Genomic DNA, 13,231 nt, shown 5'->3' with positions numbered 1-13,231 from the left:
TTTTTTTTAAATGGATGATTTTATTTTTATTTAAAAGAATAAAATTGATTGTGCTCCATCAGACAGGAGAAACAGCCCTGTGCTGGCAGCCAACCACCCACCCCAGAGGCTTCACACCTAAAGGCTTGGGATTCATCCTGGGATGAGGCACCCACACCACCCACAGCTCTTCTTGCTCCAGCAGAGACCCCAGCAAGGTCCCACAAGCCAGCGGCATGGGCAGGGAGGCCTCGGCAAGGACACGAGGTTCCTGCCGTGGGATGGAAAGCAGCCACCCAGTGTAATTCCCACACGTGCCCTGAAAAGCTCCTGCTGCTCCCGAGCTGCCTGCCCCTCCCTTCCAAAAACAGATAAATATTAATAAATAAATGATTGCTTCCCGCCCCGGCGGCGCCCAGCACCCCGCGGGAAGGAGCGCCAGAGGCAGGGCAATTACCTGTCAGCCTCCTGCCACACAGCCTGGCCACTGGGTCCCTGCCCCAAGGCTCTTTTGGGGTGTCACCGCCTCAAGCATCAGCCCCGCCAGCAATCCCAGTCCTCCCCATCCTACCCCTCAGTGCTGGTGGGGAGCCAGCCCGTGGCTGAGCGGAAGCAGCAGAGCAACATCGATACCACAAACGGGCTCGTTTCCTGCCACGGGGCTCCTCGGGCACCCGCTGGGTCACACGAGTGCCCACAGGGTGACACGGGCACCCACAAGATGCGGCCCCAGCGCAGACCTGGATGTCTGGTCTACACAGGAAAAAGCTCAGCCCAGGCTGCTTGGGTCCTGCTCCATGCCCAGACCCCAGAGGCACCTCCCCCAGCACCACTCCGCAAGCCCAGGCGCTATGTGCAATAAAACCCCCAGAGCTGTAATCACTGGCAGGGTCCAGCCTCGCAGTCAGAAGGGAAACAAGGAGTAAGGGACTTTGCTCAACTCTTAGGATGCTTGCTCCAAACCCTGCTGCTCAGGAGCAGTTACCCAGACCGCAACAACGCTGCTTTATTTCCTGCAGCACCCAGCAACAGAAAGCAGGGCAGGTCCATCCTGCACAATACCAGCCTCCAGAGCAGCTGCATGACCAGCCTTGGCCAGCAGGGATGCAGAGAGGTGCTCCAGGGCTGAAGGCAGCACCTCCATCACTCCTGCCCAGCTTCCTCCCTCGCAGCCAGGCCACGTAATCATGCCCTGAACAAGCAGGATGATCCGGAGAGACAGGGACCAGGAAGAGCAGTGGCGTTAGTTTACACAAGGAAAAGCGTTAGAAGCTGTTTGTCATCATTCACAGACTCAGGAGGCTTGGGCAAGCACCACGGGCTGGTAGTGGGCATGGATGGCAGGCTGAAGGGGTGCCAGGGTTGGGTCAGGCAGGGACAGCCCCCTCAGAGATGAGCAGCACATAATCTGAAGTGCCCAACAGCGGTGTCCTCCGGATACCAGATAAAACAACACAGTTACATCAGCCTGCCTGATTGCTCCCCGTGATTCTTCATTTGTTTTCCCCGAGCAGGCCCGGCTGCTTTTTGCTTTGAAGAGCCAGGGAAAGGCGTTCATCGTGACTTGCCTTCTTTGTGTCCTGATTAAAGGTTGCATAGCAGCAGGGAGCAGGCACCCAGCTCCCCCGCAAGCAGCAAGAAGCTGCAAAACTTGTCTCATCCCCCAAAACGAAGACTGCAAACCAAAGCAAAACCCCATTACATCATTTCCTCATTATCAGAAAGAGCAAAGACAATTCAGTTGTCACATTAAACCCAACTCTTCAGCCACTTTCACGTGAATATTTCTCTACACACGCAAGCAGCCTCATCACATGGAAATAAGCACCTAGAAAACCTGGGAGGGGAGGGAGTGAGGAGGGTGCATGTGACAGCAATTTGTCCTTCAGAGTGACAGCCCCACGCCAGCAGTCGAAAGCAAGATGCAACTTGCTGCTGACCCCAACAGCTCTCCCCAGCTGAGCCGGGGCCGCGTGCAGAAGGGCTGCCACTAAATCCTCCAGAAAAGCGAGCCACACAGCAAAACTCACCACTGCTTCCCATCAGGCGTGCTGCAGCCTTTATTTCGAAAGCACCACTTGTAACCCACCCCGGCGTGACACAATGGAAAGCTGGCACCACCAGATCACCCCACACACACACCCCTTACCCCACTCCCCTGCCCGCAGGGAGGTTGTAGCCAAGCCCTGTCCCCAGAGCACCATGCCCACACCGGCACGACACCTCCCAGACACAACAGCCACACCAACGGCACCCTCAGAGCATGGGATGGCTCATCCCTCTGCGACCCGGTGCTCCCGCGACCCCACGTCACCCCCAGACTCACTTTTCTGGCAGCACCCACCGCCCAGCTTCTTCCCCATGGGGATGCTGCTCAGAAGCCCCCCCCCAAATCCCCGCAGCTCCCACCCTGGCCACGCTGTCCTGCAGCACGGCTGTACCCCCGAAGCGCAGGGAGGGGACCCCTGTGCTCAATGCGGCACCAAACAGCACCCCACATGCTGGCGCAGGCCAAGGCCGGCTGCAACCCCCACACCGCACCCCCAGACCCTCTGACAGCAGCCCCCAGCACCCACCCCCGCGGGCAGCACGGCCACGCACCCCTGGGTGCCCGCGCAGGGCCTAGGGGGACCCGTACGCTCACCCGGGCTCTGGGCACCCTGCGGCACTGCCGCCGGGACCCCCAGGGGCCGCCGGGCAGCCCTCCGACCCGCCGGCACCCCCAAGCTCCCCCACGCACCCACGCGAGGCGCCGGCACCCCCGGGGACCTCCGGGCGGCCTCGCCAGCTGCCCGCGCCCCCCGCTCCGAGCGGCCCGACTACGTACGTGAGCTGCCGCGGACCCCCGAGCACCCACGCGGGCTGCCAGCACGGCCCCGCAGCCCGCAGCGCCCACGCCGGGGGACGGCACCAGCACCGGCCGCCCCACCGGGCTGCCAGCACCCCCGGGACCCCGCGCACCCCGCCGAGCTGCCGGCACCCCTGCATGCCACCGGCTGGCCGCAGGCCCCTCCCGCACCCCCATGGGGGCGCGGCCCGGCGCCGCCTCGCCCCGCCCGGTCGCGTCCCGTCCCGCCCCGTCCCGGTCCCGTCCCGGTCCCGCACCTCGCCGCCGCCCCGCGCAGCCCCGCCGGGCCCGCTCCCTCGGCCGCGCCGTCACGTGACGGCCAGCTCAGCTGACCGCGGCGCCCGCGCCTGCGCACTGGGAGCGGTGAAGACGCGGGGCGGGGCGAGGAGCCGTAGGGTGAGGCCAGGCGAGGCGGGGAGGGGAGGGGGAGCAGAGCGCGGGGCGGCACTGCAGCGCCGCCTGGCGGGCGCGGCGGTAACTGCGGGCGGGCTGCGGAGCAGGGCGGGGGCCGGGGGGCTCGGTGCGGGACCCCCCCGCCCGTGGGATGCTGCCCCTCGGGCGAGGCCTTCAGAGCACGGCCGGGTGGCGGGTGCCGAGGCGATACACGGCCCTTGGGATGACAGACGCCCCCCCAACCCCCTTCTCCCACCCCCCAGCGTGTGCTGTGCCCCCCGGGGCGGGGGTCGAGCAGCCCCTGCACATCCCCGCCGCGCCCCTCACGCAGGAGCCGGGCTCGGGGCTGCTCGCACTCAGCCTCTCTGGCTGTAGCATCCTCCGCCGCTGCCCCCACGCCAGCCCCGACACCGCTTCTGCTTCCCCCCAGCCCCACACCACATCCCCGCTACTTCAAGGGAACCAAAAGCCACCCCCAGGCCACCCCCGGCACCGAGAGGCTCCGAATTCTCGGTAAAAAGATTTATTAAGAACCTGCAGTACGTGCCCCAAAGGAGGATGCTGCCCTTGCACGGGCGCTGCACGGCGGCAGGGAGCGGCAGGGGGGAGCAGGGGGGTTGTTAGTGCTTCTCCAGGCAAAACGCACCCGGCAGCGGGATGAGACGGAGCAAGGAGGGCGCAGAAAGGCGGTGGGAGCGCGGCCGCGCAGCAGGAGGCCACCCGCCGGGGCTGTCCGTCAGTAGTTAAGGCGTTTAAAGTGCGTGCTCGGAGGAACACCAGCCCTACGGAGGGTTAAACAACGCGAGCAGGCAGGGACAGTGAGGGAGCAGGGGATGCGGGTGGCTGGGGAGTCACCTGCACCTCTGCCCGGCGAGGACCTGGCACTGGCAGGTGATGTGTGCCCACATCTCAGCACCCAGCCACAGCCAGCTGATGGGCTGCAGAACCCCGGGTAGGACCCCAGGCTGCTGGTCTTCATGGTCATCTTCCAGCATGTCCTATGTCCGGGATGCTGTTTCACATTGCAGAGGTGCCAGCGCACAGGTAGGATGGTTCCAGCGCAGCATCCTGCCTTGTCTTGGTCCCACTGGCAAAATGAGATGAGTGGGACTTGTCCTCGGGCAGGCTGTGTCCCACCTGCCCATCACAGCCACATGTCCCCCCCCTTCAGCGAGCACAGCTGGCGTCTGACCACCTCTCCTGCTGCTGGGAGCAGCACCAGCTGCTTGGTCCCTTGTGTGCAGGAAGGTCCGTTGGGGGTTTGGATGGTTTCAGTCTCGTTGTACTTGGGCTGTGTCACAGGAAGTGCACGGCACAGGGAGGTGCCCTCACAGATGCCTCCTGTGGCTGTGCTGGTCCCATTCTCAGCACAGGGATGCACCAGGCGTAGACCCAGAGCTGCCACGGGGGGGGGACAGGTCTCCTGCGGGCACTTTGGGGATACTCCTGCAAAACAGCCCCATGCTCTGACCAGAGGTGGTGGGGGCAAGTGGGGACACTCACCACAGCTAATCCTGTGTCCCTCCAGCCTGCCCCCAGCACTCCCAAACGCTCCCATGGACTGCTCCAAGAAGTATTGCTTTGCCCTGGAATGTTGTCTAAAATTATCCTGATGAGATTAAAGGGGGAAAATAAAAAGAGAAGCTGGGTAAAAGAGAACTGACCCCAGGTAGGGCCGAAAGGCTGGGCTTGCCTCCAAGGCCACCCTATCCAGGGCAGGGGACACCCTGGTCAAGGGGTTGGGGACATCAGGACAGCCAGAGGGGTCTTTCTATGTGTAGCAGAGAGCAGGGGTGTGGGGTGTGTGCATGGAGCAGGGGGGATGCGGGCGCTGCCTCCTCCAGGAGGGATGCACCTCACAGGGACGGGTTGGGATGGGAGGGGATGCAACTGAATAGGATGGGACGGGAGACCAAGGTGGTGGGGAGAGGAGGGATGGTGCCCTGCCCCTCACTGGGACTGCAGGGAGAAGGCCAGCTTGACGCAGGCGAGCTCACTCCCGCCATTGCTGACAACCGCCCGGACGCGGTAGTTGCCGTTGGTCATCCAGGAAGGGAGCTCCACGTCGGGCAGGAGGAAGTCGCTGGCTGGCAGGGAGTAGGAGCCCTGTGGAGAGAGGGGACACGTGGGGCGAGGTGCCAGCCAAACCCCTCCAGCCCCCAACACCGAAAGGCACCGTGGTACCCAGCCGCGCCGCCAGCATCACACCGGCGTCCCGCCCAGGCGTACCGCTTTGAAGGGGCAGTGGCAGGGGATGCCGTAGGTGAGCAGAGGCTCCGGGCAGGTCGTGCCGGGCGGGATGAGGTTGTCAAGGATGGTGCAGACATCGTTGTAGGTGCAGCTGCCCATCTGGTCGATGCAGGGCAGCTGGATCCAGAGGTCCCCAAGTGCCTTCTCCACCACCAGCACTGCCTGAAGGGAAGGTGTCCAGCATGGATGCCCACAGCTCCTCCAGCCTGCCCCAGCCCCCCCTCACAAGTCATCTCAAAGAATCATCAAATCATACATTGGTTTGGATGGGAAGGGAAATCAAAATCTGCCCAGTCCCACACCCCTGCCACGGGCAGGGACACCCTCCACTAGCCCAGGGTGCCCAAAGCCCCATCCAGCCTGGCCCTGAACCCTGCTAGGGATCCAGAGGCAACCACAGCTTCTCTGGGCAGCCCATGCCAGGGCCTCCCTATCCTCACAGGGAAGCATGTTTTCCTTATATCTAATCTAAATCTCCCTCCTTCAGCTTAAGGCCATTCCACCTTGTCCCATCACCCCCTGCCCTTGTAACCAGCCCCTCTCCAGCTTTCCTGTGGCCCCTTCAGGGACTGGCAGGCTGCTCTAAGTTCTCCCCAGAGCCTTCTCATCTCCAAGTTGAACAACTCTCACAGCCTATCCCCACAGGAGAGGTGCTCCAGCCCTCGAAACCCTTGGTTCCTGCTTGTGCAACTCTTTAGGGTGTCCATAGGGCCGCCACACATGCTCCTACCTCCCCTTCCTGCTTTCAGTTCCTCTCTGCCTGCGGGTTTCTCTTCCTCCAACTTGACCCCTTGAGCAAACACCTCCAAGCACCCCATGCTCCCTTCCCTCTCCTTGGTACCCCCTACCAAAACCACCCCACAGGTCCTAACCCACAGCTCTCCACACTTCCCCAGCACGCTCACTGCAGCCCCAGACCCAAATGGGCACTATGGCATTGCTCAAGTCAGCCCATTGCACCTTGGCCACAGAGATTCGTTTGGTCTCATCCCAAGAAGTCCTCAAAAAGTGGTGCAGGGCCAGCCCAGAGCTCCAGCAGCATCATGGCACATCCCTTGAGGGAACAGCCAGGTCTTGCTGCTGCAGCAAATGACCAGGAACACCCAAGGCACTGGGATTGCATTTTCCTCCCTGAGTCATTAGTCTCCAGGGCACAGCACAGCTCAGGTGGTTTCTCCCACTGGAACAAGGTTAGGAGGTTCCCACTGCATGGTCTGCTCCCACCACAGGTCTCCCTCCCCATGCCCATCACCACATCCTGGCTTACAGAGCCCCACACTGCTCCGTGCCTCATTCCCCAACGTGTACCCGTTCCCATACTGCTGGGCATTTCCCAGCTGCTGGTGGTTTTGGGAAGCTCTGCCCTCCCTCATCATGCAGAGGCACCTCCAGCACGTACCTTCAGAGGGGAGGCCATGGTCTTGCTGCTCTTGACGGCCGCACTGACGCGCAGGCTCCCTGGGATGGTGATGGGGTCGGGTGCCACGGAGAGGCTCTGCAGCACCACGGGGTCCTTCCCATCACCACAGTTCTCCCAGGCAAAGCCACCAACCTGCAACAGGAGGAGCTGAAGCCAGGGCAAGCTTTGCCCTGAGTTTGTAGGCAGTTTCCCCAGCACTGGGCACCCAAACCACCTGACACATTTCCTCACAAACACAGCCAGAAAAAGACCTTCAGCCTCCCCACAAATGCCAAATAACTATTTATATCTACAATTCTCACACTCCCAGCTCTCTGAGCCTGAGGATGTTGCAGAAATGTCTAACAGCAGTTGCCACAACCCACTTTCACCTACATCTCACCCAAAGAGGGTACTCAGGCTGCAGTTTCTAAACTTGCCTCAGCCCAGCCTCCAGATGCTTTGCATGCGAGAGAGGCGAGAGTATCCCTCACACCCAGCAAGCTGTGTCAGTGTGAAGGCCTTGAGAGAGCCTTGGGGGTTGGACTCAATCTCTTGAGGTCCCTTCCAACTCCTGCAATTCTGTGAACTGAGGCAGGGAGGTGCTGGCCAGGATGGACATGGGGATGCTGTTCTCTAGGTTGGAGGGTAGCTGTGGAGCTGGCACAGCCTCCCAGCTTGGCCATGACCAGCTCAGCCACTGAAAACCCTCAGCAGCTGGCTCCAGACACCTGGTCCCACACAGGAGCAGGAACTGCACCCACTTTTTGTGTTTTAAACACAGCTTAACGTTGCCATCTCTGATCCCTGAGGGGCAGACAAGCCGGGCTCATCCCCAAGGGCCTGATGCTCAGCTGGTTCAGTCCAAATGAGCTGGGGAAGCAGCGTTGTCCCACAGGATAATGAAAATCTATGCACAGGGGATGTCACCCAGGCAGGGGGACATCACTTGTGTGTCCTGGCTGGAAGTCACACTGGGCATCATCCCCTGTTTCCTCCAAGTCCCACCAGCCTCCCAAGTCACCACCAGCAAATCCACGAGCTGGCAACAGCATGAGAGCCCTTTGCTCCCAGATCCCAAGGTCTCAGCCAGAAGAAGGGCAGCACTTCCCTCCCACAGCCACCCCTGAGCCCGACACATGCCGGTGGCAAGAGCCCAGCCCCAGCTCCTTCCTCAAACAGGCTCCAGCCTAATTGCAGGTCTTTTCCCAGGCGACAGGACGCCAGGGCTGTGCACCCCGAGCAGGTTTGGCCGGGGCAGCCCGTGTCCCCATGCCACGGGCTCGGGGCTGTCCCTGCCTGCTCAGCAGCCGCAGAACCGGTGGAGGCTGTATTACCTGGTGCCAGGCAACAGCCCGTCGGGCAGCGCTGCCCACGCAGGAGAGCAGAGCCCATCCCGCCGTCCTGCTCACAGCCCGGAGCAGCCCAAGGGCTGCGGGGCAGGACGTGGGGCTCAGGACAAGCCAGGGCAAGGGGCAGGACGTGGGGCTCAGGACAAGCCAGGGCAAGGGGCAGGCTGCGCCTCGACGTTTAGCAAGAGCTGGGAGTCCCTCGCCCGAGGGTCTGCAGGTTCCAGGAGGTGGACGTGGGCTGCGTGTTGGCTGTGTTGTAGACCCTCCCGAGCCCCCTCCGGCCTTCTTAAACCGGCTTACCCCCTTACTCAGGGCAACACCAGGTTTCCTGGAGAATAAATAGGGATGTCTCCCTGGGCACCGCGTGAGAGTCATGCATCTTAATCAGCTGCATCGTAATCAGCGCATGTTGATGAGCCTGGCCCAGCGCTGCGTGGGAACGAGGAGGCACTATCCTGGGCTGGAAAACGCTCAGGAAGAGGAGGAAGGCACGGCGGCAGGGAAAGCTCTCGGGAAGGGAGGTGGGCTGGGAAGAACTGAAATCCCCTCCTGCTCAGGGGGCAGAGCCCAAACCTGCAGCTGGGTTTGTGGGACCCCCACCTCACCCCCAGCCCAGCTGCAGACACGCACCCGGAGGAAGGTTTTGCACTGTGCAATAAACACTTCTGATCTCTCGCTAAAACCCAGCAGGATGGGGAAAGCTTCCCCCCACACACCCCCCACCGGCTCCCTCCGCCGAGCCCCCAGCATCTTCCCCCCACCCCACCCCCCACCCACCCCCTTCCCTGCCCAGCGGGGAGCGGGGTGCCGGGTTGGGATCCCCTCACCTTGCTGAGCCTGCGGGAGCCGCTCCGCTCCACCAGCAGCTGCGGGTGCGACCCGCCGAGCGCGGCCGGGCAGAGCTGCAGGGCGCAGAGCGCCAGCGCCAGCCCCGCTCCCAGCATCCCTCCGGCACCGAGGCGACGATCCGGGCAGAAAACTAGGACGGTCGGCGGAGAAAGACTCCGGGGAGAGAAAAAGAGAGATGCGATGGAAGCAGCGAAGCGGCCGCGGGCTTCCTGAGCGGGGCTTCCCCGCAGCGCGGTGCCGCCGGGACCGGGCTGGCAGCTGCGGGACCGGGACGCTGTGCGCGGCGGGACTGCGCGCTGCTTGCTGCGAGCCCGGCCCAGCTCCAGATTCCCCTCCCTCCCCGTGTGTACGCTCAGAGATTTTCCCATCCTCTCGCCCACCCTCCCTCCCCGCCCAGTTTCCAAGAGCAGGACTGGATTGGCCGGGATGCTGGGACGGGAAGCTGCGCCTTCCCAGGCAGCCAGGGCCTGCCCCTTGCCCGGGGAGGGGGAGGATACACACACCCCCCAGCTTCGGTGGGTAAGACCAGACCACCTCCCCACCGCCCGCTCGCCCCCCGCCCGGGCTGCTGGCCGAGCCGTCTGCGGGGTGCAAAGTGTCAGTCCCCCCCGTGCCCACCCCGCACCCGGCACGGGACAGGCGGCAGATGGAGAGCAAAGATAATTTGAGACCCTGAACCCGATGCTCTGTGCTGCGGAGGGGGAGTGGGGGGGGGTGGGGGCACCCGGGGGTCGGGCAGTCCCTAACTGGGCTGTTTGCAGCACCCCACTAACCCACCACCCACCTATCCACCATTTTCAGGCTTCATACCCCCTCTCCCACCCTTTGGGTGCCCAATTTCCATCCAGAACTGCCCCAAGCCCCACCCCCCCATCATGCTGGAATGTCCCCGTGGTACCCCACCATCACAGATGGCACAGGAATGTGGGTTTTCCCATATATTTTGCTGAACAGATTTTTTTTTACCCCCCTGTGAAAAGCTGGAAAGGGCTGAGCCACCTGAGCACACAGGACATGAGTGTGGCAGGTCTCAGACCTTCCCCCACCCTGCAGCAGAGGTAGGACCCTTCCGCACAGGCAGCTCATCCCTCCCTCACACACTGACACTGGCCGGCCTCCTTGTATCGCTCCCCCAGCGCTGGGAAGAGTTGCCTGGCTTGTCCAAACCCCTGCCTTGGCTCTATTTTTAGCATTTCATCCTTATTTAGCAGCGAGGCCGACTGGGAGCAGGCAGGCAGGACACAGGAGCAGGCAGGGGCTGTGATGGACGCTGCTGCCCACCCCACATCACCAGCGACAACTGCATCGCTGATCCACCACGGAGGCTTAAGGGCAAGGAATAAATAGCCCGGTTCCTCCCACCAGTGACTGGGATGGAAAGTTATCCACCAGGATTAGCTTTCATCTTGAGGCCCTGGAGCAGCCGGGAGACAGGGATGGGGACAAGGATGTGTGGGGAGAGGCACGGGCACGGCCAGAGCATCGTGTTTGGGACTGGGAGAGCACAGCCCCTCGCCTCAAGCGCCCAGCACCATGTGCTTTCCTGCCTCTCCCAACCAGTGCAGGTGAAGGTGTCACTGGGAAGATGCCCTGTTCCCATCTTTTCCCCTTCCATTTTGCCACGGGGGAAAATGAAGAGAACAAAAGACTGTAAGAACAGCCAAACCCACATCATTTTGCTTGGGAAAACACACGCACAGGGGAAGAAATGACTTGAAATTGTGGCTCTACTTCAAGGCAGAAGCATGTGTGACCTAGATCCCCACCAAAAGAACCCACAGCCTCCTTGGGGGCTCCAACACATGCAACATCCTCTGCAGTTCAAACGGTTTTTCTGAGCTATCTCACCCATGCACAGCCAGAGTCACGAGGCCTCAGCAGATCTGGCTCAACATCTTTGATTTGCATTGAAAAAAAGCAGCCGGCACAGATGGGTGACAACCTTGAGGACTTCACTAGGTCTCATTTACAAAAGCAAACATTGCAAACAATAGACCAAAGGGTGCAGCCACAGACCACCCTCCCTCTACTGCCCATGCCACCAGCTCTGCTAGGACCTACCAGGCATTACCACCATAGGCCAGCTCATTGCCTAGAAACCTTCCAGGAAAACTTTCTCCCCTTTTTTCTTCCTTTTACCCTTTGTTCTTTTTTTTTTCCTTTTTTTTTCTTTTTTCTTCCCCCCAGCATGAGCTTCTGAAAATAAAATAAAATAAAAATAATTAATGACCCCATCTGTGCTCATGGGACCACCTTGCAGACAAACCATGCAGGGCTGGGTCCCAGATGGAAATCCCATGCACTGGCACTGACACCACCTTGTATGCACTTCATCCTGCCCAGTCCTTACCAGCTGGAACTGGAAAGAGAACTGAGACACTCTAACAGCTTGCAAAAATACTTCTCTTATCCATAAGCTTTGGCAAACACTCTCAATGACCATTGGTACAAATTAACTCATGTTGAGCCAGCTGTTACCCATTTAGGGCAATTCAGCTGAGCAGCAGATTAGGGACTTCTCCAGCCTCCATCATTCTGGGGACAGATAATGATAACGCTGAAAAAGACACTGGGGGCAAACGATGAAACAAGCTGGAGCTGTGGGTCTGCCCCACGCTGCCTCTGCCTTCCTGCCTTTGCACAGGCAGAAATCCCCTCGCTGCCACAGTCCCCATCATCCCCAGTCTTCTCCAAGTAGCCTCCAGCAGCCCCAGCCTGTGTGCTCCCTGGGGTTCCCAAGCTCCCCTGGTTGGGAAGAGTGGGGTACGTTGTTGCAGCCGTGAATCCCATCCCAGGGGTGCTGTGGAAAGCCCCTGCTTTGCTGGAAAGCAGCTGCACTGGAAAGTTTCTGGCTGTTTAAGTGCTGTTCTGGAAAGGGAGGGAATTATTGGTGTGTTGGGGCAGAGGAAGATGAAGCAGGGCTGTGATAGGAGATCCCTCCCACAGGGAGACTGCAACCTGCACAGGAAAGACTGGAAAAAACAAGAGATTGGTAAAATCAAGCTAAAATAAGTGACCTTTGGGGCAGCACGGGCAGGGCCTCCAACCCACAGCCTGCAGATGTGCCCCTGGGCTGAAGGAAGGATGTTTACTTGATCTGGTCCTCCCCCTGCTCTGCAAGTTAGTGATCTGTGCAAGTGAGGGCTGTGGATGGCTAACAGCACCCCTGAGCCTGCAGCATCTGCCTTGGTGCCTCAGCCTGGTGTGACCAAACCCTGTGGTATTTGTCCATCATTCACAAGACAAACCCCACTCAGAGCCCCGCTTTGTGGCACGGGGACATCCCAGTGCACCCCCAGTAAAGCCAGAAATTATCACCAGCACACGTGCAAACTGCTGGAGCTCCATGAGCCAGCAAAATGGGATGGTAACTGGGCAGGCTCAGCTGTCCATGTAGCTGCTCCTGTTCCCAGCTACAGCACCAGCCATGCAAACTCAGCCTGGAAATAGGCGTTTGCTTTTGTGTTCATCCCCGTATGCCTTCAGTCTCTAAAGTCTGGACCAGGACTTGTAACTAACCCTGGAGAAGTGGAGACCAGCACCTTGGACTGGCGGAGCTTTTTATCCAGCAAATGATCTCCTCAGCTCAGCCCAAATAAGTACTCTCAGGCAGGGGAGGAGACTCGCCCCATGTATGAAGTGCTGGGGAAGATAAGAACAAAGACACTCGTGAGAGCTGATGCCAGGAAACTGCGTGTGACTCACCGAATTTCACCCAAGTTAAGCAGCACCTACCCAAGAGGACATGCAACTGGTCCCACCAGTCCCTGGGGAGACTGAGGGCAGCCATGAGCTTGCCCCTCACCTTCCCCACCCCTCTTACCCAGGTGGTGTTTCACAATTTCCTCTGTCCCAAGGTCACCAGAGGCAGGCAAAAACCCACCTCCAAGCCACACACCTCAGTTCCCTTCCCAGTACCAGAGCAGCAGCAAAACACCAGGGTGCTGGCAGCCCCCAAGCCACAGGCTGCTTGGACTTCTCCCAGGGGATATTTGGAAAATGTCAGGATAGAAAGGTGTTGACTAAAACTGGCAGTGTTTCCATGTGGGCACAGCCTCGTGACCAGGTTGAAACACTATTTCAGCGGTGCTGGGTGGTGGTGACTGAGTTTTCCTCTCAGTGTGTGTGTTCTAAAGTAATGGGTTTTTCTAAAAAAAAAAA

The 13,231-nt window shown here is 60.3% G+C and overlaps 1 protein-coding gene across 1 annotated transcript; it reads right to left on the bottom strand.

Annotated features, from left to right (window-relative positions):
• Positions 1 to 3,735: 3,735 nt before the first annotated feature.
• Positions 3,736 to 9,343, bottom strand: GM2A (ganglioside GM2 activator). The gene is made up of 4 exons (XM_084268776.1): positions 9,049 to 9,343; positions 6,870 to 7,022; positions 5,450 to 5,632; positions 3,736 to 5,326 (listed from the first exon to the last, which is right to left on the bottom strand). The coding sequence occupies exons 1-4, from the start codon at positions 9,163 to 9,165 to the stop codon at positions 5,171 to 5,173; spliced, it is 609 nt and encodes a 202-aa protein (XP_084124902.1). The 5' UTR covers positions 9,166 to 9,343; the 3' UTR covers positions 3,736 to 5,170.
• Between the last annotated feature and the right edge of the window lie 3,888 nt (positions 9,344 to 13,231).

The sequence above is a fragment of the Gallinula chloropus genome (genome assembly GCF_964237585.1).
Source record: "Gallinula chloropus genome assembly, chromosome: 10".
In the NCBI taxonomy this organism is placed as follows: domain Eukaryota; kingdom Metazoa; phylum Chordata; class Aves; order Gruiformes; family Rallidae; genus Gallinula; species Gallinula chloropus.
The sequence above is the reverse complement of the archived record's forward strand: the minus strand, read 5'-3'. Positions and strand labels throughout refer to the sequence as shown.

What these genes read in the sequence shown, in the direction of transcription:
- GM2A (XM_084268776.1), bottom strand. Translation starts at nt 9,165, where the DNA reads ATGCTGGGAGCGGGGCTGGCGCTGGCGCTCTGCGCCCTGCAGCTCTGC. An exon ending in GCTCCCGCAGGCTCAGCAAG is followed by an intron (nt 7,023 to 9,048) that starts GTGAGGGGATCC and finishes CTCCTGTTGCAG; the next exon opens with GTTGGTGGCTTTGCCTGGGA. An exon ending in GCCACTGCCCCTTCAAAGCG is followed by an intron (nt 5,327 to 5,449) that starts GTACGCCTGGGC and finishes CTCTCTCCACAG; the next exon opens with GGCTCCTACTCCCTGCCAGC.